The sequence below is a fragment of the Aphelocoma coerulescens genome, unplaced genomic scaffold (genome assembly GCF_041296385.1).
Source record: "Aphelocoma coerulescens isolate FSJ_1873_10779 unplaced genomic scaffold, UR_Acoe_1.0 HiC_scaffold_150, whole genome shotgun sequence".
Lineage (NCBI taxonomy): Eukaryota > Metazoa > Chordata > Aves > Passeriformes > Corvidae > Aphelocoma > Aphelocoma coerulescens.
In genome coordinates, this window is record NW_027183500.1 from 81859 (window position 1) to 108591 (window position 26733).

At 61.8% G+C, this 26733-nt stretch overlaps 1 protein-coding gene across 2 annotated transcripts; it reads right to left on the minus strand.

The window, feature by feature from the left end:
- Window positions 1-1398: 1398 nt before the first annotated feature.
- LOC138100873 (26S proteasome regulatory subunit 6B) lies at window positions 1399-25962 on the minus strand. 2 transcript variants are annotated; one of them, XM_068998701.1, is made up of 11 exons: window positions 25857-25962; window positions 24634-24732; window positions 21489-21675; window positions 19646-19792; window positions 16998-17107; window positions 16796-16889; window positions 14381-14548; window positions 8199-8275; window positions 5331-5499; window positions 4655-4710; window positions 1399-1668 (listed from the first exon to the last, which is right to left on the minus strand). In XM_068998701.1, the coding sequence occupies exons 1-11, from the start codon at window positions 25890-25892 to the stop codon at window positions 1555-1557; spliced, it is 1257 nt and encodes a 418-aa protein (XP_068854802.1). In that variant the 5' UTR covers window positions 25893-25962; the 3' UTR covers window positions 1399-1554. The 2 variants fall into 2 exon arrangements, with proteins under 2 accessions (XP_068854802.1, XP_068854803.1); XM_068998702.1 differs by lacking the exons at window positions 1399-1668; window positions 4655-4710; window positions 5331-5499 and adding an exon at window positions 7481-7798.
- Between the last annotated feature and the right edge of the window lie 771 nt (window positions 25963-26733).

The following is a 26733-nucleotide window of genomic DNA, read 5'->3' on the forward strand; positions in this document are numbered from 1 at the left end:
ATTGGGGGATTTTGGGGGGATTTGGGGGGGATTTGGGGATTTTTGGGGATTTTGGGGGGGATTCTGGCAGAATTTGGGGGAAATTTGGGGGATTTTGGGGGAATCTGGGGGGATTTTGGGGGGAATTTAGGGAATTTGGGGAATGTAGGGGGAATTTTGGGGACTTTAGGGGGATTTGGGGGGATTTTTGGGGGAATTTTTGGGGATTTTTGGGGGGGATTGGGGAATTTGGGGGGGATTTGGGGGAATTTAGGGCGATTTTTGGGAGCTTTGGGGGACTTTTGGGGGGCGGTTCGAGGAGAATTTGGGGGGATTGGGGGATTTTAGGGGGAATTCTGGCAGAATTTGAGGAGATTTTGGGGAAAATTTGGGGGGATTTGGGAAGATTTTAGGGAATTTGGGGGATTTTGGGGACTAGGGGGATTTGGGGGGAATTTGGGGGGAATTTTGGGGCACTTTAGGGGATTTTGGGGGAATTCAGGGGGAGCTGAGGGAATTTTAGCGGGATTTTGGGGCATTTCGGGGAATTTGGGGGGATTTAGGGCGGATTTGGGGGATTTGGGGGGGTTTAGGGCGGATTTGGGGGAATTTTGGCGGGATTTGGGGGGATTTGTGCAGTTTTGGGGCATTTCAGGCCCATCTGGGGAGCAGTTTTTGACTTTTTGGGACAATTCGTGGAATTTTGGGTCATTTTGGGTCATTTGGAGCCAATTCCGAGGCAATTTGGGGAACTTTGGGGAAGTTTGGGGACGTTTTGGGAAGTTTTGGGGCCTTTCGTGCCTTTTTGGGGCGGTTTCGGGGCAGTTCGGGCTCATTTGACGTCGCCTTTGGGCACTTTTGGGGCAATTTCAGGAACTTTTGGGACATTTCGCGATTTTGGGCCATTTCGGGGCATTTCGAGGCAATTTTGGGGCCGTTTCGGGCCATTTTCGGTCCGGTTTTTCCCCTTTCTGGATTCTTCCCCCCCCCCCTCCCCTCCCCTCCCCCACCCGGGGGTCTCTCCCCTCCCCCTCCCCCCTCCCCCCCCCCAAATTTTGGGCCCCCCCCGGGGCGCTCCCACCTGTGGCTTCCCCGCCCCGCCACTTCCGCACACGTGACTCGGCACTGCCCAATCAGCGCCCGCCGTTCGCGAGCGGGGGGGAGGGGGTGACTCCGCTCGGCCAATCAGAGCGCGGATTCTTCTCCGTCACGTGACAGAAAGCCGCCAATCAGCGCCGGGCGCGTCGCTGTGGCAACGCACCCGCCCGATCACGTGACCCCCGCGGCCTAACCAGGCCTCAAAATCGACAAAAATCACCCGAAAACGACCCAAAAACTGTCCCCAAACGGTGCCGAACTCTCCCCAAAGGCGTCTCCAAGTCCTTCCCGGTGTCCCCAAGAAACCCAAACGGCTCTCGGTTCGCTTTCAGCTTTATTTGAACGTCCCCGAGGTGTCCCCAGGGCCACATCCCCAGGCCGGGCCGGTCTCCCCGGGGTGTCCCTGGGGTGTCCCTGGGGTGTCCCTGAGGTGTCCCCGAGGTGTCCCCAGGGTGTCCCCGAGATGTCCCCGGGGTGTCACTTGTAGAACTCGTGCTCCTGCTCGTCCTTTTTGATGACGGTCTTGTAGGCCTTCTCGAAGTCCTTGGCCAGCACGATGTACCTGTTCTCCCTGACCGCCAGCATGCCGCCCTGGCCATGGGCACAGCCCGGTCACCTGGGTGGCACCTGGGTGGCACCTGGGACACCTACACTGAGCTACAGCCACACCTGTGCCACCTGAATCACCTGGGTGGCACCTGGGTGGCAGCTGGGGCACCTCCAGTGAGTTACAGCTACACCTGGGTGTCACCTGAATCACCTGGGTGGCACCTGGGTGGCACCTGGGTGGCAGCTGGGACACCTACACTGAGTTACAGCTACACCTGTGTCACCTGAATCACCTGGATGGCACCTGGGTGGCACCTCCAGTGAGCTACAGCCACACCTGTGCCACCTAAATCACCTGGGTGGCACCTGGGTGGCACTTGGGTGTCATCTGGCACACATACACTGAGCTACAGCCACACCTGGGTGTCACCTGAATCACCTGGGTGGCACCTGGGTGTCATCTGTGTCACCTGGGTGGCACCTCCAGTGAGTTACAGCCACACCTGGGTGTCACCTGAATCACCTGGGTGGCACCTGGGTGGCGCCTGTGCCACCTACACTGAGCTACAACCACACCAGTGTCACCTTTGGGTGTCACCTGGGACACCTACACTGAGTTACAGCTACACCTGTGCCACCTGAATCACCTGGGTGGCACCTGGGTGACACCTCCAGTGAGCTACAGCCACACCTATGCCACCTCAATCACCTGGGTGGCACCTGGGTGGCAGCTGGGACACCTACACTGAGCTACAGCCACACCGGTGCCACCTGAATCACCTGGGTGGCACCTGGGTGCCATCTGTGTCACCTGGGTGTCACCTCCAGTGAGCTACAGCCACACCTGGGTGGCACCTGAGTGCCATCTGTGTCACCTGGGTGTCACCTCCAGTGAGCTACAGCCACACCTGGGTCACCTGAATCACCTAGGTGGCACCTCGGTGTCATCTGGGACACCTACACTGAGCTACAACCACACCGGTGTCACCTTTGGGTGTCACCTGGGACACCTACACTGAGTTACAGCCACACCGGTGCCACCTGAACCACCTGGGTGGCACCTGGGTGGCACCTGTGTCACCTGGGTGTCACCTCCAGTGAGTTACAGCCACACCTGGGTGGCACCTGAATCACCTGGGTGGCACCTGGGTGGCACCTGTGCCACCTACACTGAGCTACAACCACACCGGTGTCACCTTTGGGTGTCACCTGGGACACCTACACTGAGTTACAGCTACACCTGTGCCACCTGAATCACCTGGGTGGCACCTGGGTGACACCTCCAGTGAGCTACAGCCACACCTGTGCCACCTAAATCACCTGGGTGGCACCTGGGTGACACCTCCAGTGAGCTACAGCCACACCTGTGCCACCTAAATCACCTGGGTGGCACCTGGGTGGCAGCTGGGACACCTACACTGAGCTACAGCCACACCGGTGCCACCTGAATCACCTGGGTGGCACCTGGGTGCCATCTGTGTCACCTGGGTGTCACCTCTAGTGAGCTACAGCCACACCTGGGTGGCACCTGAGTCACCGGGGTGGCACCTGGGTGGCACCTGTGTCACCAGGGTGTCACCTCCAGTGAGTTACAGCCACACCTGGGTCACCTGAATCACCTGGGTGGCACCTGGGTGGCACCTGTGCCACCTACACTGAGCTACAACCACACCGGTGTCACCTTTGGGTGTCACCTGGGACACCTACACTGAGCTACAGCCACACCGGTGCCACCTGAATCACCTGGGTGGCACCTGGGTGCCATCTGTGTCACCTGGGTGTCACCTCTAGTGAGCTACAGCCACACCTGGGTGGCACCTGAGTCACCTGGGTGGCACCTGGGTGCCATCTGTGTCACCTGGGTGTCACCTCCAGTGAGTTACAGCCACACCTGGGTGGCACCTGAATCACCTGGGTGGCACCTGAGTGGCAGCTGGGACACCTACACTGAGTTACAACTACACCTGTGCCACCTGAATCACCTGGGTGGCACCTGGGTGGCACCTCCAGTGAGTTACAGCCACACCTGGGTGCCACCTGAATCACCTGGGTGGCACCTGGGTGGCACCTGAGGGTCACCTGGGACACGCTTGGGCACCCACAGCTGCCCCAGTGCCATGGTGACGAGTCCCCAGGGTGTCACCTGTGTCACCCCCAGCCCACGGGCACAGCTCACCTGTACTCCCCCCGGGCTACCTGTGTGCCCTGTCACGCGTCTCACCTGTCCCCAGGTGTGCCCAGGTGTGCCCAGGTGTGCCCAGGTGCTCCCCAGATGCCTCCAGCTGTCCCCAGGTACCCCCCAGGTGCCCCCCAGGTGTGTCCCCAGGTGTCCCAAGGTGCCCCCAGGTGCCTCCCAGGTGTCCCAAGGTGCCCCCAGGTGCCCCCCAGGTGTGTCCCAGGTGTCCCAAGGTGCTCCCAGGTGCCCCCCACCTGTCCCCAGGTGCCCCCAGATGCCCCCAGGTGCCCCCCAGGTACCTCCCAGGTGTCCCAGGTGTGCCCAGGTACCTCCCAAGTGTCCCAAGATGCCCCCAGGTGTGCCTAGGTGCCCCCCAGGTACCTCCCAAGTGCCCCCAGGTGCCCCCCAGGTACCTCCCAGGTACCCCCCAGGTGCCCCCAAGTACCCCCCAGGTGCCCCCAGGTGTGCCCAAGTGCCCCCCACATAAGTCCCAGGTGCCCCCAGGTGCCCCCAAGTGCCCCCAGGTGCCCCCAGGTACCCCCCAGGTGTGCCCAAGTGCCCCCAGGTACCTCCCAGGTACCCCCCAGGTGCCCCCAGGTGTCCCCAGGTGCCTCCAGCTGTGCCCAGGTGCCCCCCAGGTACCTCCCAGGTACCCCCAGGTACCCCCCAGGTGCCCCCAGGTGTGCCCAGGTACCCCCCAGGTGCCCCCAAGTACCCCCCAGGTGCCCCCAGGTGCCCCCAGGTACTCCCCAGGTGTGCCCAGGTGCCCCCAGGTACCTCCCAGGTACCCCCCAGGTACCCCCCAGGTACCCCCCAGGTACCCCCCAGGTGCCCCCAGGTGTGCCCGCTCACCTCCTGGCAGATGGAGTTGATGTCGGCCCCCGAGATCTTGTCCGGCCGTGCCACGTCTGGGGCAGGGGTCAAGGTAACGCCTCAGGTGTGCCCAGGTGTGCCCAGGTATGCCCAGGTATGCCCAGGTGTGCCCAGGTGTGCCCCCAAGTTACCCCCCCAACTGCCTCAGGTGTGTCCCCAACCCCCCCAGATGCCCCCAACCCCCCCAGGTGTGCCCCCAACTTACCTCCAGGTGTGCCCAGGTGTGTTCCCAGCCCCGCCAAGCGCCCCCCAGGTGCCCCCTAGGCCTCCCAACTGCCCCCCAGCCCCCCAGGTGCCCCCAGGCGTGCCCAGGTGTGTTCCCAGCTCCTCCAGGTGCCCCCAGGTGCCCCCCAGCCCCCCAGGTGTGTTCCCAGCTCCTCCAGGTGCCCCCCAGGTACCCCCCAGGTGCCCCCCAGGTACCCCCAGGTGCCCCCAGGTGCCCCCCGGTGCCGGATACAATCCTCCAGGTGCCCCCAGGTGCGTTCCCAGCCCCCCCAGGTGCCCCCCAGGTACCCCCAGGTGCCCCCCGGTGCCCCCCGGTGCTGGATACAATCCTCCAGGTGCCCCCAGGTGTGTTCCCAGCCCCCCCAGGTGCCCCCAGGTACCCCCCAGGTGCCCCCCAGGTGCCCCCCAGGTGCCCCCAGGTGCCGGATACAATCCTCCAGGTCGACCTCCTCGGACAGGTTCATTTTGCCGGTGATGGTGGAGAAGATGAGGCGCTTCTGGCGCCGGTCGGGCAGCGGGAACTCGATCTTGCGGTCCAGGCGGCCCGGCCGCAGCAGCGCCGGGTCCAGCGTGTCCGCCCGGTTGGTGGCCATGATCACCTGGGCACACGGGGAGGGGGGTCAGGGGCACACCTGGGCACACCTGGGCACGCCCTGACCCCTCCAAGATGCACCCAGGACCACCCAGATCCATGGAAACCCCAAAGTTCCCAACCCAGCTGTGCCCAGGTTGGTGGCCACGATCACCTGGAGACACCTGGACCACACCTGGGCACACCTGGGCACACCTGGGCACGCACTGACCCCTCCAAAACCCACCCAGGACCACCCAGATCCATGGGAACCCCAAAGTTCCCAACCCAGCTGTGCCCAGGTGTGCCCAGGTTGGTGGCCAGGATCACCTGGGCACACGGGGAGGGGCCAGGGGCACACCTGGGCACACCTGGCCACACCTGGGCACGCCCTGACCCCTCCAAAATCCACCCAGGACCACCCAGATCCATGGAAATCCTGAAATTGCCAACCCACGTGGGCCCAGGTTGGTAGCCATGATCACCTGGGCACACGGGGAGGGGTCAGGGGCACACCTGGGCACACCTGGGCACACCCTGAGCCCTCCAAGATCCACCCAGGACCACCCAGATCCATGAGAACCCCAAAATTCCCAACCCAGGTGTGCCCAGCTGTGCCCAGGTTGGTGGCCACGATCACCTGGAGACACCTGGACCACACCTGGGCACACCTGGGCACACCTGGGCACGCCCTAAGCCCTCCAAGATCCACCCAGGACCACCCAGATCCATGGAAATCCTGAAATTGCCAACCCAGCTGTGCCCAGGTTGGTGGCCACGATCACCTGGGCACACGGGGGGAGGGGTCAGGAGCCCACCTGGGCACACCTGGGCACACCTGGGCACGCCCTGAGCCCTCCAAGATGCACCCAGGACCACCCAGATCCATGGGAACCCCAAAATTCCCAACCCAGCTGTGCCCAGGTTGGTGGCCACGATCACCTGGAGACACGGGGAGGGGTCAGGGGCACACCTGGGCACACCTGGGCACACCCTGAGCCCTCCAAAACCCACCCAGGACCACCCAGATCCATGGGAACCCCAAAGTTCCCAACCCAGCTGTGCCCAGGTGTGCCCAGGTTGGTGGCCAGGATCACCTGGGCACACGGGGAGGGGCCAGGGGCACACCTGGGCACACCTGGCCACACCTGGGCACGCCCTGACCCCTCCAAAATCCACCCAGGACCACCCAGATCCATGGAAATCCTGAAATTGCCAACCCACGTGGGCCCAGGTTGGTAGCCATGATCACCTGGGCACACGGGGAGGGGTCAGGGGCACACCTGGACACACCTGGGCACACCTGGGCACACCCTGAGCCCTCCAAGATCCACCCAGGACCACCCAGATCCATGAGAACCCCAAAATTCCCAACCCAGGTGTGCCCAGCTGTGCCCAGGTTGGTGGCCACGATCACCTGGAGACACCTGGACCACACCTGGGCACACCTGGGCACACCTGGGCACGCCCTAAGCCCTCCAAGATCCACCCAGGACCACCCAGATCCATGGAAATCCTGAAATTGCCAACCCAGCTGTGCCCAGGTTGGTGGCCACGATCACCTGGGGACAGGGGAGGGATCAGGAGCCCACCTGGGCACACCTGGGCACACCTGGGCACGCCCTGAGCCCTCCAAGATGCACCCAGGACCACCCAGATCCATGGGAACCCCAAAATTCCCAACCCAGCTGTGCCCAGGTTGGTGGCCACGATCACCTGGGCACACGGGGAGGGATCAGGAGCCCACCTGGGCACACCTGGGCACGCCCTGAGCCCTCCAAAACCCACCCAGAACCACCCAGATCCATGGAAACCCTAAAATCCCCGACCCAGGTGTGCCCAGCTGTGCCCAGATTGGTGGCCACGATCACCTGGGCACACGGGGAGAGGGGTCAGGGGCACACCTGGGCACACCTGGGCACACCTGGGCACGCCCTGACCCCTCCAAAATCCACCCAGGACCACCCAGATCCATGGAAACCCCAAAGTTCCCAACCCAGCTGTGCCCAGGTTGGTGGCCAGGATCACCTGGAGACACCTGGACCACACCTGGGCACACCTGGGCACACCTGGGCACGCCCTGAGCCCTCCAAGATGCACCCAGGACCACCCAGATCCATGGAAATCCTGAAATTGCCAACCCAGCTGTGCCCAGGTTGGTGGCCACGATCACCTGGGGACAGGGGAGGGATCAGGAGCACACCTGGGCACACCTGGGCACACCTGGGCACGCCCTGAGCCCTCCAAAACCCACCCAGGACCACCCAGACCCATGGAAACCCTGAAATTGCCAACCCACGTGGGCCCAGGTTGGTGGCCACGATCACCTGGAGACACCTGGGCACACCTGGTGCCACTTGGGCACACCTGGGCACACCTGGGCCACACCTGGTGCCACTTGGGCACACCTGGGCCCACCTGGGCACACCCAGGCACACCTGGGCACACCTGGGCCACACCTGGGCACACCTGGTGCCACCTGCGCACACCTGGGCCACACCCAGGCACACCTGGACCACAGCTGGTCACACCTGGACCACACATGGGGCACACCTGGGTGCACCCAGTGCCACCTGGTGCCACCTGGGTGCACCTGGACCACCCCTGCGCACACCTGGCGCCACCTGGGCACACCTGGTGCCACCTGGAGCACACCTGGAGCACACCTGGGCACACCTGGTGCCACCTGGTGCCACCTGGGGCACACCTGGGCACACCTGGGCGCACCTTGACGTTGACGTTCTGGTCGAATCCGTCCATCTGGTTCAGCAGCTCCAGGAGGATCCGTTGGACCTCGCGGTCGGCTTGGGGCGAAAAACGGCGATTTTGGGGTCCCCAACCCCACCCAGGTGGCCCCAAACCCCACCCAGGTGGCCTCAAACCCACCCAGGTGACCCCAAACCCCACCCAGGTGGCCCCAATCCCACCCAGGTGGCCCCAAACCCACCCAGGTGACCCCAAACCCCCCCCAGGTGACCCCAAACCCCACCCAGGTAGCCCCAATCCCACCCAGGTGGCCCCAATCCCCTCCCAGGTGGCCCCAAACTCCACCCAGGTGGCCCCAAACCCCACCCAGGTGACCCCAAACCCCACCCAGGTGGCCCCAAATCCCACCCAGGTGGCCCCAAATCCCAGCCAGGTGTCCCCAATCCCACCCAGGTGGCCCCAATCCCACCGAGGTGGCCCCAATCCCCTCCCAGGTGGCCCCAATCCCACCGAGGTGGCCCCAAACCCCACCCAGGTGGCCCCAAACCCACCCAGGTGGCCCCAATCCCACCCAGGTGGCCCCAATCCCCTCCCAGGTGGCCCCAATCCCACCGAGGTGGCCCCAAACCCCACCCAGGTGGCCCCAAACCCACCCAGGTGGCCCCAATCCCCTCCCAGGTGGCCCCAATCCCACCGAGGTGGCCCCAAACCCCACCCAGGTGGCCCCAAACCCCACCCAGGTGGCCTCAAACCCCCCCAGGTGTCCCTGACCTTCACCCTGAGGTTCTCCAGAAGGTTCCTCACCTCCAAATCCCACCAAAAACCCCCAAATTTGACCCCAAACCACCCAAATTTGACCCCAAACCACCCAAATTTGACCCCAACAGGGACCCCTCCCCACTCTGAGAATCCCTGAACCCCTCCCAAACCCCAGCACCACCCAAAGGATCCCCAAGCCCCACCTTGGTCTTCACCCCAAAGTTCTCCAGAACGTTCCTCACCCCCAAACCCCACCAAAAACCACCCAAAACCACCCCAAACCCCCCCAAAACCACCCCAAACCCCCCCAAACTTGACCCCAACTGGGACCCCTCCCCAATTCGAGGACCCCTGAACCCCTCCCAAACCCCAGCACCACCCAAAGGGCGCCCAAACCCCACCTTGGTCTTCACCCCGAAGTTCTCCAGAAGATTCCTCACCCCCAAATCCCACCAAAAACCACCCAAACCCCCCCAAAACCACCCCAAACCCCCCCAAACCCCAAACTTGATCCCAACTGGGACCCCTCCCCCAATTTAAGAACCCCTGAACCCCTCCCAAACCCCAGCACCACCCAAAGGATCCCCAAACCCCACCTTGGTCTTCACCCCGAAGTTCTCCAGAAGATTCCTCACCCCCAAATCCCACCAAAAACCACCCAAACCCCCCCAAAACCACCCCAAACCCCCCCAAACCCCAAACTTGATCCCAACTGGGACCCCTCCCCCAATTTAAGAACCCCTGAACCCCTCCCAAACCCCAGCACCACCCAAAGGATCCCCAAACCCCACCTTGGTCTTCACCCCAAAGTTCTCCAGAAGATTCCTCACCCCCAAATCCCACCAAAAACCCCGAAATTAGACCCCAAACCACCCAAATTTGACCCCAACAGGGACCCCTCCCCAGTCTGAGAATCCCTGAACCCCTCCCAAACCTCAGCACCACCAAAAGGATCCCCAAACCCCACCTTGGTCTTCACCCCAAAGTTCTCCAGAAGGTTCCTCACCCCCAAACCCCACCAAAAACCACCCAAACCCCCCCAAAACCACCCCAAACCCCCCCAAACTTGCCCCCAACGGGGACCCCTCCCCGATTTGGGGATCCCTGAACCCCTCCCCAATCCCAGCACCACCCAAAGGATCCCCAAACCCCACCTTGGTCTTCACCCCAAAGTTCTCCAGAAGCTTCCTCACCCCCAAACCCCACCAAAAACCACCCAAAACCCACCCAAACCCCCCCAAAACCACCCCAAACTCCCCCAAATTTGACCCCAACTGGGACCCCTCCCCAATTCGAGGACCCCTGAACCCCTCCCAAACCCCAGCACCACCCAAAGGATCCCCAAACCCCACCTTGGTCTTCACCCCAAAGTTCTCCAGAAGCTTCCTCACCCCCAAACCCCACCAAAAACCACCCAAACCCCCCCAAACCCCAAATTTGACCCCAACTGGGACCCCTCCCCAATTCGAGGACCCCTGAACCCCTCCCAAACCCCAGCACCACCCAAAGGGCGCCCAAACCCCACCTTGGTCTTCACCCCGAAGTTCTCCAGAAGCTTCCTCACCCCCAAACCCCACCAAAAACCACCCAAAACCCACCCAAACCCCCCCAAAACCACCCCAAACTCCCCCAAATTTGACCCCAACAGGGACCCCTCCCCAATTCGAGGACCCCTGAACCCCTCCCAAACCCCAGCACCACCCAAAGGATCCCCAAGCCCCACCTTGGTCTTCACCCCAAAGTTCTCCAGAAGATTCCTCACCCCCAAATCCCACCAAAAACCCTCAAACCCCCTCAAATTTGACCCAAAATCCCCCCAAACTTGACCCCAACTGGGACCCCTCCCCAATTTAAGGATCCCTGAACCCCTCCCAAACCCCAGCACCACCCAAAGGATCCCCAAACCCCACCTTGGTCTTCATCCTGAAGTTCTCCAGAAGGTTCCTCACCCCCAAACCCCACCAAAAACCACCCAAAACCCACCCAAACCCCCCCAAAACCACCCCAAACCCCCCCAAACTTGACCCCAACTGGGACCCCTCCCCAATTTAAGGATCCCTGAACCCCTCCCAAACCCCAGCACCACCCAAAGGATCCCCAAGCCCCACCTTGGTCTTCACCCCAAAGTTCTCCAGAAGGTTCCTCACCCCTAAACCCCACCAAAAACCACCCAAACCCCCCCAAAACCACCCCAAACCCCCCCAAACTTGCCCCCAACGGGGACCCCTCCCCGATTTGGGGATCCCTGAACCCCTCCCCAATCCCAGCACCACCCAAAGGATCCCCAAACCCCACCTTGGTCTTCACCCCAAAGTTCTCCAGAAGCTTCCTCACCCCCAAACCCCACCAAAAACCACCCAAACCCCCCCAAACCCCAAATTTGACCCCAACTGGGACCCCTCCCCCAATTCGAGGACCCCTGAACCCCTCCCAAACCCCAGCACCACCCAAAGGGCGCCCAAACCCCACCTTGGTCTTCACCCCGAAGTTCTCCAGAAGCTTCCTCACCCCCAAACCCCACCAAAAACCACCCAAAACCCACCCAAACCCCCCCAAAACCACCCCAAACCCCCCCAAACTTGACCCCAACTGGGACCCCTCCCCAATTTAAGGATCCCTGAACCCCTCCCAAACCCCAGCACCACCCAAAGGATCCCCAAGCCCCACCTTGGTCTTCACCCCAAAGTTCTCCAGAAGGTTCCTCACCCCTAAACCCCACCAAAAACCACCCAAACCCCCCCAAAACCACCCCAAACCCCCCCAAACTTGCCCCCAACGGGGACCCCTCCCCGATTTGGGGATCCCTGAACCCCTCCCCAATCCCAGCACCACCCAAAGGATCCCCAAACCCCACCTTGGTCTTCACCCCAAAGTTCTCCAGAAGCTTCCTCACCCCCAAACCCCACCAAAAACCACCCAAACCCCCCCAAACCCCAAATTTGACCCCAACTGGGACCCCTCCCCCAATTCGAGGACCCCTGAACCCCTCCCAAACCCCAGCACCACCCAAAGGGCGCCCAAACCCCACCTTGGTCTTCACCCCGAAGTTCTCCAGAAGCTTCCTCACCCCCAAACCCCACCAAAAACCACCCAAAACCCACCCAAACCCCCCCAAAACCACCCCAAACCCCCCCAAACTTGACCCCAACTGGGACCCCTCCCCAATTTAAGGATCCCTGAACCCCTCCCAAACCCCAGCACCACCCAAAGGATCCCCAAGCCCCACCTTGGTCTTCACCCCAAAGTTCTCCAGAAGGTTCCTCACCCCTAAACCCCACCAAAAACCACCCAAACCCCCCCAAAACCACCCCAAACCCCCCCAAACTTGCCCCCAACGGGGACCCCTCCCCGATTTGGGGATCCCTGAACCCCTCCCCAATCCCAGCACCACCCAAAGGATCCCCAAACCCCACCTTGGTCTTCACCCCAAAGTTCTCCAGAAGCTTCCTCACCCCCAAACCCCACCAAAAACCACCCAAACCCCCCCAAACCCCAAATTTGACCCCAACTGGGACCCCTCCCCCAATTCGAGGACCCCTGAACCCCTCCCAAACCCCAGCACCACCCAAAGGGCGCCCAAACCCCACCTTGGTCTTCACCCCGAAGTTCTCCAGAAGCTTCCTCACCCCCAAACCCCACCAAAAACCACCCAAAACCCACCCAAACCCCCCCAAAACCACCCCAAACCCCCCCAAACTTGACCCCAACTGGGACCCCTCCCCAATTCGAGGACCCCTGAACCCCTCCCAAACCCCAGCACCACCCAAAGGATCCCCAAGCCCCACCTTGGTCTTCACCCCGAAGTTCTCCAGAAGGTTCCTCACCCCTAAACCCCACCAAAAACCACCCAAACCCCCCCAAAACCACCCCAAACCCCCCCAAACTTGCCCCCAACGGGGACCCCTCCCCGATTTGGGGATCCCTGAACCCCTCCCCAATCCCAGCACCACCCAAAGGATCCCCAAACCCCACCTTGGTCTTCACCCCAAAGTTCTCCAGAAGCTTCCTCACCCCCAAACCCCACCAAAAACCACCCAAACCCCCCCAAACCCCAAATTTGACCCCAACTGGGACCCCTCCCCCAATTCGAGGACCCCTGAACCCCTCCCAAACCCCAGCACCACCCAAAGGGCGCCCAAACCCCACCTTGGTCTTCACCCCGAAGTTCTCCAGAAGGTTCCTCACCCCCAAATCCCACCAAAAACCCCGAAATTAGACCCCAAACCACCCAAATTTGACCCCAACTGGGACCCCTCCCCAGTCTGAGAATCCCTGAACCCCTCCCAAACCTCAGCACCACCAAAAGGATCCCCAAACCCCACCTTGGTCTTCACTCCAAAGTTCTCCAGAAGCTTCCTCACCCCCAAACCCCACCAAAAACCCTCAAACCCCCTCAAATTTGACCCAAAATCCCCCCAAACTTGACCCCAACGGGGACCCCTCCCCACTTTGAGAATCCCTGAACCCCTCCCAAACCCCAGCACCACCCAAAGGGCGCCCAAACCCCACCTTGGTCTTCACCCCGAAGTTCTCCAGAAGGTTCCTCACCCCCAAACCCCACCAAAAACCACCCAAAACCACCCCAAACCCCCCCAAAACCACCCCAAACTCCCCCAAACTTGCCCCCAACGGGGACCCCTCCCCGATTTGGGGATCCCTGAACCCCTCCCAAACCCCAGCACCACCCAAAGGGCACCCAAACCCTACCTTGGTCTTCACCCCAAAGTTCTCCAGAACGTTCCTCACCCCCAAACCCCACCAAAAACCACCCAAAACCCACCCAAACCCCCCTAAAACCACCCCAAACCCCCCCAAACTTGACCCCAACTGGGACCCCTCCCCAATTTAAGGATCCCTGAACCCCTCCCAAACCCCAGCACCACCCAAAGGATCCCCAAACCCCACCTTGGTCTTCACCCTGAGGTTCTCCAGAAGCTTCCTCACCCCCAAACCCCACCAAAAACCACCCAAAACCCACCCAAACCCCCCCAAAACCACCCCAAACTCCCCCAAACTTGCCCCCAACAGGGACCCCTCCCCAATTCGAGGACCCCTGAACCCCTCCCAAACCCCAGCACCACCCAAAGGGCGCCCAAACCCCACCTTGGTCTTCACCCCGAAGTTCTCCAGAAGGTTCCTCACCCCCAAACCCCACCAAAAACCACCCAAAACCCACCCAAACCCCCCCAAAACCACCCCAAACCCCCCCAAACTTGACCCCAACAGGGACCCCTCCCCAATTCGAGGACCCCTGAACCCCTCCCAAACCCCAGCACCACCCAAAGGATCCCCAAACCCCACCTTCACCCTGAGGTTCTCCAGAAGGTTCCTCACCCCCAAACCCCCCCAAACCACCCAAAACCCCCCCAAAAACCACCCCAAACCCCCCCAAACTTGCCCCCAACGGGCACCCCTCCCCGATGTGGGGGGTCCCGGCCCCTCACCCCCGGTCTGGGCGTCGAAGCGCTTGGTGGCGATGGCGTCGATCTCGTCGATGAAGATGATGGCGGGCGCGTTCTCCTTGGCCAGGCGGAAGACGTCGCGCACCATCCGCGGGCCCTCGCCCAGGTACTTCTGCACGAACTCGGAGCCCACCACGCGGATGAAGGCGGCTGCGGAAAAACCCCCGGGAATTCGGCATCGGGACCACCCGGCAACCCCGCCGGGAAGCCGCGGAGATGGCCGAGAACCACGAGATGTCTCCAGGAACAGCAAAAGTCTCACTGGGAGCAGCAAAAATCCCACCGGGAGCCCCAAAAATCCAACCAGGAAGCCATGGAGAGCAGCAGGAACCTCAAAATCACCACCAGGAACCCCAAAAATCCCACTGGGAGCCCCAAAATCCAACCAGGAAGCCATGGAGAGCAGCAGGAACCTCAAAATCACCACCAGGAACCCCAAAAATCCCACTGGGAGCCCCAAAAATCCAACCAGGAAGCCATGGAGAGCACCAGGAACCTCAAAATCACCACCAGGAACCCCAAAAATCCCACTGGGAGCCCCAAAATCCAACCAGGAAGCCATGGAGACCACCAGGAACCCATGGAGAGCAGCAGGAACTCCAAAACATCTCCAGGAACCCCAAAAATCCCACTGGGAGCCCCAAAATCCAACCAGGAACCCATGGAGAGCACCAGGAACCCATGGAGAGCACCAGAAACTCCAAAACATCTCCAGGAACCCCAAAAATCCCACTGGGAGCCCCAAAAATCCAACCAGAAACCCTTGGAGAGCACCAGGAACCCATGGAGACCACCAGGAAACCCAAAATATCTCCGGGAACCCCAAAATCCCATCAGGAACCCCAAAATCCCACCGGGAGCCCCAAAAATCCAATCAGGAAGCCATGGAGAGCACCAGAAACCCCAAAATGTCATCAGGAACCCCGAAATCCCACTGGGAGCCCCAAAAATCCAACCAGAAACCCTTGGAGAGCACCAGGAACTCCAAAACATCTCCAGGAACCCCAAAAATCCCACTGGGAGCCCCAAAAATCCCACTGGGAGCCTCAAAAATCCCACCAGGAACCCATGGAGAGCACCAGGAACCCATGGAGAGCACCAGGAACCCCAAAACATCTCCAGGAACCCCAAAAATCCCACTGGGAACCCCAAAAATCCAACCAGGAACCCATGGAGAGCAGCAGGAACCTCAAAATCACCACCAGGAACCCCAAAAATCCCACTGGGAGCCCCAAAATCCAACCAGGAAGCCATGGAGACCACCAGGAACTCATGGAGAGCAGCAGGAACTCCAAAACATCTCCAGGAACCCCAAAAATCCCACTGGGAGCCCCAAAAATCCCACCAGGAACCCATGGAGAGCACCAGGAACCTCAAAATCACCACCAGGAACCCCAAAAATCCCACTGGGAGCCCCAAAATCCAACCAGGAAGCCATGGAGACCACCAGGAACCCATGGAGAGCAGCAGGAACTCCAAAACATCTCCAGGAACCCCAAAAATCCCACTGGGAACCCCAAAATCCCACCAGGAACCCATGGAGAGCACCAGAAACTCCAAAACATCTCCAGGAACCCCAAAAATCCCACTGGGAACCCCAAAAATCCCACCAGGAACCCGTGGAAAACACCAGAAACCCCAAAATGTCATCAAGAACCCCGAAATCCCACTGGGAGCCCCAAAAATCCCACTGGGAGCCCTAAAATCCCACCAGGAACCCATGGAGAGCAGCAGGAACCCCAAAACATCTCCAGGAACCCCAAAACTCCCACTGGGAGCCCTAAAATGCCACCAGGAACCCCAAAATCCCACCAGGAGCCCATGGAGAGCACCAGGAACCCCAAAACATCTCCAGGAACCCCAAAAATCCCACTGGGAGCCCTAAAATGCCACCAGGAACCCATGGAGAGCACCAAGAACCCCAAAACATCTCCAAGAACCCCAAAAAATCCCACCAAGAACCCCAAAACATCTCCAAGAACCCCCAAAACATCTCCAAGAACCCCCAAAACCCCACCAGGAACCTTTGGAGACCCCCAGGACCTCACGCAACCCCTCCCCCGCCCCCCAACCCCCACCTCCATCCCAAAGTTCTCCAGAAGGTTCCTCACCCCCAAATCCCCCCCACGGGACACCCCAACCCCCACCCTGGGGGTCTCCAGGTGCTCCCTGAGCCCTCCCCAAACCCCGGGACCACCCAAGGTGTCCCCAAATTCCCCCCAGGTGCTTCTTGACCTCCAGCCTGAAGTTCTCCAGAACGTTCCTCACCCCAAAAATCCACCAAACCCAAACCCCCCCAAAACAGGACACCCCAACCCCCACCCTGGGGGTCTCCAGGTGGTCCCCCAGCCCCACCCAAAGCCCCCCGAGACCCCTCTGAGCCCCCCAGGAGCTCACCCGTGGTGTGGTGGGCCACGGCCTTGGCCAGCATGGTCTTGCCGCAGCCGGGGGGGCCGTACATGAGCACCCCCCGGGGGGGGTCGATGCCGATCTGGGGAGGGGGAGGGGACGCGGGTGAGGTCACCTGGAGGTCCCCGAGGTCACCTGGAGGTCACCTGGAGGTCCCCGAGGTCCCCTGGAGGTCCCCTGGAGGTCCCACCTGTTTGTAGAGCTCGAAGTGGGTGAGGGGCAGCTCGACGGCCTCGCGCACCTCCTGCTTCTGGATGTCCATGCCGCCGATGTCGGCGTACACCACGTCCGGCTTCTGGTCTGGGGGGGGCAGCCGGGGGTCAGCTGGGGGCTACTGGGACCAGTTTGGGTCAACTGGGAGATACTGGGACCAGTTCAGGTCAACTGGGATCAGCTGGGATCAACTGGGGTCAATGGCGGTCAACGGCGTTTGACCAAGGGTTGACCAAGAAGTCACCACCACGGCCGGCTTCTGGTCTGGGGGGGCAGCCAGGGGTCAGCTGGGAGATACTGGGACCAGTTTGGGTCAACTGCGGGCAACTGGGATCAACTGGGATCAACTGGGATCAACGGCGGTCAACAGCGCTTGACCAAGGGTTGACCAAGAAGTCACCACCACGGCCGGCTTCTGGTCTGGGGGTCAGCCAGGGGTCAGCTGGGAGATACTGGGACCAGTTTGGGTCAACTGCGGGCAACTGGGATCAACTGGGATCAACTGGGATCAACTGGGATCAACGGCGGTCAACAGCGCTTGACCAAGGGTTGACCAAGAAGTCACCACCATGTCCGGTTTCTGGTCTGGGGGGGCAGCCGGGGGCTACTGCGACCAGTTCAGGTCAACTGGGGGCTACTGGGACCAGTTCGGGTCAACTGGGACTAACTGGGATTAACTGGGATGAACTGGGGTCAACTGGAGTCAACTGGAGTCAATGGCGGTCAACAGCGCTTGACCAAGGATTGACCAAGAAGTCACCACCACAGCCGGCTTCTGGTCTGGGGGGGCAGCCGGGGGTCAGCTGGGGGCTACTGGGACCAGTTTGGGTCAACTGGGGGATACTGGGACCAGTTCAGGTCAACTGGGATTAACTGGAGTCAACTGGGATCAACTGGAGTCAACTGGGGTCAATGGTGGTCAACGGCACTTGACCAAGGGTTGACCAAGAAGTCACCACCACGGCCGGCTTCTGGTCTGGGGGGGCAGCCGGGGGTCAGCTGGGGGCTACTGGGACCAGTTTGGGTCAACTGGGGGATACTGGGACCAGTTCAGGTCAACTGGGACTAACTGGGATCACCTGGGATCAGCTGGGGTCAACTGGGGTCAATGGCGGTCAACAGCACTTGACCAAGAGTTGACCAAGAAGTCACCACCACGGCCGGCTTCTGGTCTGGGGGGGCAGCCAGGGGTCAGCTGGGGGCTACTGGGACCAGTTTGGGTCAACTGGGAGCTACTGGGACCAGTTTGGGTCAACTGGGATTAACTGGAGTCAACTGGGATCAGCTGGGGTCAACTGGGATCAATGGTGGTCAACAGCAACTTGACCAAGGGTTGACCAAGAAGTCACCACCACGGCCGGCTTCTGGTCTGGGGGGGCAGCCGGGGGTCAGCTGGGGGCTACTGGGACCAGTTCAGGCCAGCTGGGGGATACTGGGACCAGTTCAGGTCAACTGGCGGCTATTGGGACCAACTGGGATGAACTGGGATCAACTGGGATCAACTGGAATCAAAAGGGAACAACTCCAGGTGACCCCGGGTGACCCCAGGTGACCCCAGGTGACGTTTGATGACCCCAAGATGACTCCAACCAACGTTCTATGACCCCAAATGACCCCAAACAACCCCAAATGACGTTCTATGGACCCCAGGAGCCCTTTCATGACCCCAGGTGTGCCCAGGTGACCCCAGGTGGCCCCAGGTGCACCCGGTGACGTTTGATGACCCCAAGATGACTCCAACCAACGTTTTATGACCCCATGATGACCCCAAATGACGTTTTATGGGCCCCAGGAGCTGTTTCGCGACCCCAGGTGTGCCCAGGTGTGCCCAGGTGCGCCCAGGTGACCCCAGGTGCGCCCAGATGTGCCCAGGTGACGTTTGATGACCCCAAGATGACTCCAACCAACATTCCATGACCCCGTGATGACCCCAAACAACCCCAAACAACCCCAAACGACATTTTATGGACCCCAGGAACCATTTCACGACCCCAGGTGCGCCCAGGTGCAGCCAGGTGACCCCAGGTGGGCCCAGGTGACCCCAGGTGATGTTTGATGACCCCAAGATGACTCCAACCAACGTTTCACGACCCCATGATGACCCCAAATGATGTTTTATGGGCCCCAGGAACTGTTTTGCGACCCCAGGTGCGCCCAGGTGTGCCCAAATGTGCCCAGGTGACGTTTGATGACCCCGAGATGACTCCAACCAATATTTCATGACCCCAAATGACCCCAAATGACCCCAAATGACGTTTTATGGACCCCAGGAGCCGTTTCACGACCTCAGGTGCGCCCAGGTGCGCCCAGGTGTGCCCAGGTGACGTTTGATGACCCCAAGATGACTCCAACCAATGTTCCGTGACCCCACATGACCCCAAATGACGTTTTATGGGCCCCAGGAGCTGTTTCGCGACCCCAGGTGCGCCCAGGTGCGCCCAGGTGTGCCCAGGTGACCCCAGGTGTGCCCAGGTGCACCCAGGTGATGTTTGATGACCCCAAGATGACTCCAACCAACGTTCCCTGACCCCGTGATGACCCCAAATGACGTTTTATGGGCCCCAGGAGCTGTTTCGTGACCCCAGGTGTGCCCAGGTGTGCCCAGGTGCGCCCAGGTGGCCTCACCTGAGGTGAGCATCATGATGCTGCTGTCGGCCTCGGGCGGCAGGACGTCCACCAGGGCGTTGCTGTGCTTGTGCAGCGCCACCGACGCGTTGGGCTTGAGCAGCTCGCGGTCGATGGTGCTCAGGATGCGCACGTAGTAGTTGGAACCTGCCGGGGACACGCCTGGGGCTCACCTGGGGCTCACCTGGGGCTCACCTGGGGCAGGTGAGAGCCCGGGGAGCCGGCCCGGGCACGGCCGGAAGGGCCACGGGCAGCCGCGGGCAGCGCCAGGCCTCGGGTCGGTTCCTACGGCCCAGGAAGTTCCATCCCCACGTCCTCACCACGCCCAGGTGGCCCCAAGGAGACCCCTCAGGTGACCCTCTCAGGTGTTCCCAACCTCACCTGGGCGACCCCAAGGTGTTCCCAACCTCACCTGGTCACTCGTGGTCACCTCTAAATTCTGTGTCCACCTCACCTGGTCACTCGTGGTCATCTCCAGACCTTCCCTGTCCATCCCAGTGTCCACAGCAGTTCCATCCCCACGTCCTCACCACCCCAAGGTGACCCCTCAGGTGACCCCTCAGGTGTTCCCAACCTCACCTGGGTGACCCCAAGGTGTTCCCAACCTCACCTGGTCACTCCTGGTCATCTCCAGACCTTCCCTGTCCATCCCAGTGTCCACCACGGGGTTGGTTTTGTGTCCTCACCACCCCCAGATGACCCCAAGGTGACCCCACCTTACCTGGTCACTCGTGGTCACCTCTAAATTCTGTGTCCACCTCACCTGGTCACTCCTGGTCATCTCCAGACCCTTCCCTGTCCATCCCAGTGTCCACAGCAGCTCCATCCCCACGTCCTCACCACCCCCAGATGACTTCTCAGGTGACCCTCAACCTCACCTGGGTGACCCCAAGGTGACCCCACCTCACCTGGTCACTCATGGTCATCTCCAGACCTTCCCTGTCCATCCCAGTGTCCACAACAGCTCCATCCCCGTGTCCTCACCACCCCCAGGTGACCCCAAGGTGACCCCTCAGGTGGCCCTCAGGTGTTCCCAACCTCACCTGGTCACTCGTGGTCATCTCCAGACCTTCCCTGTCCATCCCAGTGTCCACAACAGCTCCATCCCCGTGTCCTCACCACGCCCAGGTGGCCCCAAGGTGACCCCTCAGGTGACCCCTCAGGTGTTCCCAACCTCACCTGGGTGACCCCAAAGTGACCCCACCTCACCTGGTCACTCGTGGTCATCTCCAGACCTTCCAACTCCATCCCAGTGTCCACAACAGGGTCGGTTTTGTGTCCTCACCGCCCCCAGGTGACCTCACAGGTGACCCTCGACCTCACCTGGGTGACCACATCTCACCTGGTCACCTCTGAACTGGGTTCACTCACCTGTGCTGGACCTCACAATGACCATGGTCTGGTCAGCAACCTCCGATGGCCAACTGGACACTCCCAACCCATGGCCTCACCTATCCCAGGTATCTCCAGGTGTACCCAGGTGTGCCCAGGTGTGTGCCCAGGTGTGCCCAGGTGTGCCCAGGTGTGTCACTCACCTGTGCTGGACCCAACCATGGCCGTGTTCTGCTCCACGGCCTCCAGGAACTACCCGATGGCCAACTGGACACTCCCAACCCATGGCCTCACCTATCCCAGGTATCTCCAGGTGTGCCCAGGTGTGCCCAGGTGTGCCCAGGTGTGTCCACTCACCTGTGCTGGACCTCACAATGACCATGGTCTGGTCAGCAGCCTCCGATGGCCAACTGGACACTCCCAACCCATGGCCCCACCTCTCACAGGTATCTCCAGGTGTCCCCAGGTGTGCCCAGGTGTGTGCCCAGGTGTGCCCAGGTGTGTCACTGACCCGTGGTGGAGCCCACGATGGCCGTGTTCTGGTCGACGGCCTCCAGGAACTGCCCGATGACCAGCGGGATGCTCTGGATGCGCTTGACCTCCTCCTGGGCGTGCAGGAACTCCTTCTTGAGGTTCCTCTGCTCGTCCTTGATGTACTCCTCCTGCACCTCCAGGAACTCCAGCTCCTGCTGCAGCTTCTGCAGGGGGAACAGGTGGGACAGGTGAGACAGGTGGGACACCTGAGGAACACCTGAGACACCTGAGGGACACCTGAGGGACACCTGGGACACGGCAGGAACACCTGAGGGACATCGGGGACACCTGAGGGACACCTGAGGGACACCTGAGGGACATCGGGCACACGGCAGGGGCCCAGCTCCTCCTGCACCTCCAGGAACTCCAGCTCCTGCTGCAGCTTCTGCAGGGGGGACAGGTGGGACAGGTGAGACAGGTGGGACACCTGAGGGACACCTGAGACACCTGAAGGACACCTCAGGGGCACCTGAGACACCTGAGGGACACCTGAGGGACATCGGGCACACGGCAGGGGCCCAGCTCCTCCTGCACCTCCAGGAACTCCAGCTCCTGCTGCAGCTTCTGCAGGGGAGACAGGTGGGACAGGTGGGACAGGTGGGACACCTGAGGGACACCTGAGACACCTGGGGGACACTTGAGACACCTGAGGGACACCTGAGGGACACCTGGGACACCTAAGGGACACCTGAGGGACACCTGAGGGACATCGGGGACACCTGAGACACCTGAGGGAGACCTGAGGGACACCTGAGGGACACCTGAGACATCTGAGGGACACCTGAGGGACACCTGAGGGACATCAGGGACATCCGAGGGACACCTGAGGGACACCTGAGGGACACCTGGCACATGGTGGGGGCCGAGTTCCTCCCGCACCTCCAGGAACTTTGGTTCCTGCAGGTGAGCCCAGGTGTGCCCAGGTGCACCCAGGTGTGCCCCAGGTGTGCCCCAGGTAACCCCAGGTGTGCCCAGGTGTGTCCCAGGTGCACCCAGGTGAGCCCAGGTGTGCCCAGGTGTCACCTGGGACCCATCAGGGCCATGCGGGGGGCGAGGTCCTGGAGCTGCTCCCGGCTGCGTTTGGCACCTGGAGGTTCCACCTGGGCCTTGTCCCACCTGGAATTTCCCACTTTGATTCTCTCACCTGGAATTTCCCCCCTGGGTTCTCCCACCTGTCCCTTTTCTCACCTGTCCCAGGTCAGCCTCACCATGTACCCCCCAGTACGGCCCATCCCCATCCCCCACCTGTCCCCAGGTGAGCCTCACCTGTCCCTCACCTGTCCCAGGCGTCTCTCACCTGTCCCAGGTGAGTCTCACCTTGTACCGGCTATACCGGTGTCTGTCCCTCACCTGTCCTAGGTGTCTCTCACCTGTCCCCCCTCACCTGTCCCCCCTCACCTGTCCCCCTTTATCTCACCTTGTACCGGCTGTACCGGCCATTCCCACCCCTCACCTGTCCCCCCTCACCTGTCCCAGGTGAGTCTCACCTGTCCCTCACCTGTCCCTCACCTACCCCCAGTGTCTCTCACCTGTCCCCCCTCACCTGTCCTCCCCCATCTCACCTTGTACCGGCTGTACCGGTGTCCCTCACCTGTCCCTCACCTGTCCCTCACCTGTCCCTCACCTGTCTCTCACCTGTCCCCCCCATCTCACCTTGTACCGGCTGTACCGGCCATTCCCACCCCTCACCTGTGCCCAGGTGTCTCTCACCTGTCCCCCCTCACCTGTGCCCAGGTGTCTCTCACCTGTCCCCCCTCACCTGTGCCCACCCATCCCACCTTGTACCAGCTGTACTGGTGTCTCTCACCTGTCCCTCACCTGTCCCCCCTTATCTCACCTTGTACCGGCTGTACCGGTGTCTGTCCCTCACCTGTCCCTCACCTGTCCCAGGTGTCTCTCACCTGTCCCCCCTCACCTGTCCCCCCCCATCTCACCTTGTACCGGCTGTACCGGTGTCCCTCACCTGTCCCTCACCTGTCCCTCACCTGTCTCTCACCTGTCCCCCTCACCTGTCCCAGGTGAGTCTCACCTTGAACCGGCTGTACCGGCCATTCCCAGCCCCCACCTGTCTCAGGTGAGTCTCACCTGTCCCCCCCCATCTCACCTTGTACCGGCTGTACAGGTGTCTCTCACCTGTCCCTCACCTGTCCCTCACCTGTCCCCCTTCACCTGTCCCAGGTGAGTCTCACCTTGTACCGGCTGTACCGGTGTCTCTCACCCGTCTCTCACCTGTCCCTCACCTGTCCCCCTTCACCTGTCCCAGGTGAGTCTCACCTTGAACTGGCTGTACCGGCCATTTCCAGCCCCCACCTGTCCCAGGTGAGTCTCACCTGTCCCAGCTGTCTCTCACCTGTCCCCCCTCACCCGTCCCAGGTGAGTCTCACCTGTCCCCTCACCTGTCCCAGCTGTCTCTCACCTGTCCCTCACCTGTCCCAGGTGTCTCTCACCTGTCCCCCCTCACCTGTCCCCCCTTATCTCACCTTGTACTGGCTGTACCGGTGTCTCTCACCTGTCCCCAGGTGTCCCCAGGTGAGCCTCACCTGTCCCTCACCCGTCCCAGGTGTCTCTCACCTGTCCCCCCTCACCTGTCCCACCTGTCTCTCACCTGTCCCAGGTGAGTCTCACCTGTCCCCCCCATCTCACCTTGTACCGGCTGTACCGGTGTCTCTCACCTGTCCCCCCCACCTGTCCCAGGTGTCCCTCACCTGTCCCCCCTCACCTGTCCCCCCTTATCTCACCTTATACCGGCTGTACCGGCCATTCCCACCCCTCACCTGTCCCCCCCCACCTGTCCCCCCCATCTCACCTTGTACCGGCTGTACCGGTGTCTGTCCCTCACCTGTCCCCCCTCACCTGTCCCCCCCCAATCTCACCTTGTACCGGCTGTACTGGTGTCTCTCACCTGTCCCTCACCTGTCCCTCACCTGTCTCTCACCTGTCCCCCCTTATCTCACCTTGTACCGGCTGCACCGGCCATTCCCAGCCCCCACCTGTCCCAGGTGAGTCTCACCTGTCCCCCCAATCTCACCTTGTACCGGCTGTACCGGTGTCTGTCCCTCACCTGTCCCTCACCTGTCCCTCACCTGTCCCAGGTGAGTCTCACCTGTCCCCCCCCATCTCACCTTGTACCGGCTGTACAGATCCTCCAGGTCCTCGGGCTCCGGCACCAGGAAGGAGAGGCCGGGCGGCTGCCGGGGGGCGGCCGAGGCCGGGACATCGTCCTGGGGGGGACAGGTGAGGGACAGGTGAGGGGCAGGTGAGGGGCAGGTGGGGGACAGGTGAGGGACAGGTGAGACCCCAAAAATCCCCCCAAAAATTCCTGTTAAAAATGAGCAAAATCGGCCCCAAAATGCTCCAAATCCGCCCCAAAATCACTGGAAAGTGACACAGCGCCCCCTGCTGGATGCACCTGGGGCTGGGACAGGTGAGACCCCAAAAAACCCCCCCAAAAAACCCCCAAAAAACCCAAAATCCACCCAAAAAATCCCCGTTAAAAATGAACAAAACCGGCCCCAAAATGCTCCAAATTCGCCCCAAAATCACCGGGAAACAGCAGAGCGCCCCCTGCTGGACGAAGCCGGGACAGGTAAGACTCCAAAAAACCCCAAAATCCACCCCAAAAAATCCCCTCAAAAATGAACAAAAACGGCCCCAAAATGCTCCAAATCCACCCCAAAATCACTGAAAAGTGACACAGCGCCCCCTGCTGGATGCACCTGGGGCTGGGACAGGTGAGACCCCAAAAAACCCCCCCAAAAAAAACCCCCAAAAAAACCCAAAATCCACCCAAAAAATTCCCATTAAAAATGAACAAAACCGGCCCCAAAATGCTCCAAATTCGCCCCAAAATCACTGGGAAACAGCAGAGCGCCCCCTGCTGGACGGTGCCGGGACAGGTGGGGAGGGAGCACCCAAAAACGGGGGGAGGGGGGACCCAAAAATGAGAGGGAGGGACGGAACCACCCAAAAAAGGCGGGGGGGGGGAGCACCCAAAAATTGGGGTCCGGACCCAAAACCGAAGTGGGGGAGGGGCACCCGAGCGCGCCCTGGGCGGGGCCACGCCCCCCTTTTTAGGGGGGGGGAGGTGGGCGCCGCTCCCCCCTCCCCCCCCACCCAGTGGTGGCTCCCAAAAGGGGGGCGGAGCCAAAACCCGGAAGTGGGCGGGGCCTGAAGGGGGGAGCTCCCCAAAAGCCCGCGCGGGCCCCTCCCCCCCCCCCCGCCCCCGGGGGGTCCTTTGGGTGCCCCCCCCCATTCCCGACCCCCCCCCGAGGGTTTTGGGGACCCCCGGGGGGGTTTTGGGGACCCCCCGGGGCTTTGGGGACCCCCCGGGCCCCTCCCCCCGCACCTGCGGCTTCTCCCCGAGCAGCCCCAGCTCCTCCATCGTGACGGCGCGCTCCGCCGGTGACGTCACACGCAGCGCCACGGCGCGCCGCGATGACGTCAGGACGTAGCCCCGCCCACGCGGCGGCTGCCGGGGCCTGCGCGGCGCTCCCAGTTCGGCCCAGTTCGGCCCAGTCCGGCCCAGTTCGGCCCAGTGCCCCCAGTGCCCCTCCCAGTCCGGCCCAGTTTGGCCCAGTGCTCCCAGTTCGGCCCAGTTCGGCCCCGTTCGGCCCAGTGCCCCTCCCAGTTCATCCCAGTTCGGCCCCGTTTGGCCCAGTGCCCCTCCCAGTTCGGCCCAGTTTGGCCCAGTCCGGCCCAGTTCGACCCAGTGCCCCTCCCAGTTCGGCCCAGTCCGGCCCAGTCCGGCCCAGTTCGGCCCAGTGCCCCTCCCAGTCCGGCCCAGTTCGGCCCAGTCCGGCCCAGTTCGGCCCAGTGCCCCTCCCAGTCCGGCCCAGTTCGGCCCAGTCCGGCCCAGTTCGGCCCAGTGCCCCCAGTGCCCCTCCCAGTCCGGCCCAGTCCGGCCCAGTTTGGCCCAGTTCGGCCCAGTGCTCCCAGTTCGGCCCAGTTCGGCCCAGTGCCCCCTCCCAGTGCCCCTCCCAGTTCGGCCCAGTCTGGCCCAGTTCGGCCCAGTTTGGCCCAGTGCCCCTCCCAGTGCTCCCAGTTCATCCTAATCCCCCTCCCAGTGCTCCCAGTTTGCCCAGTTCGGCCCAGTGCCCCTCCCAGTGCTCCCAGTTCATCCTAATCCCCCTCCCAGTGCTCCCAGTTCGGCCCAGTTCGGCCCAGTGCCGCTCCCAGTTCATCCCAGTGCCCCCCAATCCCCCTCCCAGTGCTCCCAGTTCGGC

Coding starts and splice junctions, on each gene's coding strand:
- LOC138100873 (XM_068998701.1), bottom strand. CDS start 25,892: ATGGAGGAGCTGGGGCTGCTCGGGGAGAAGCCGCAG. Junction 24,733..25,856: donor TGCTCGGGGAGAAGCCGCAG/GTGCGGGGGGAG, acceptor TGTCCCCCCCAG/GACGATGTCCCGGCCTCGGC. Junction 16,890..16,997: donor ACTTCGAGCTCTACAAACAG/GTGGGACCTCCA, acceptor CCCCCTCCCCAG/ATCGGCATCGACCCCCCCCG.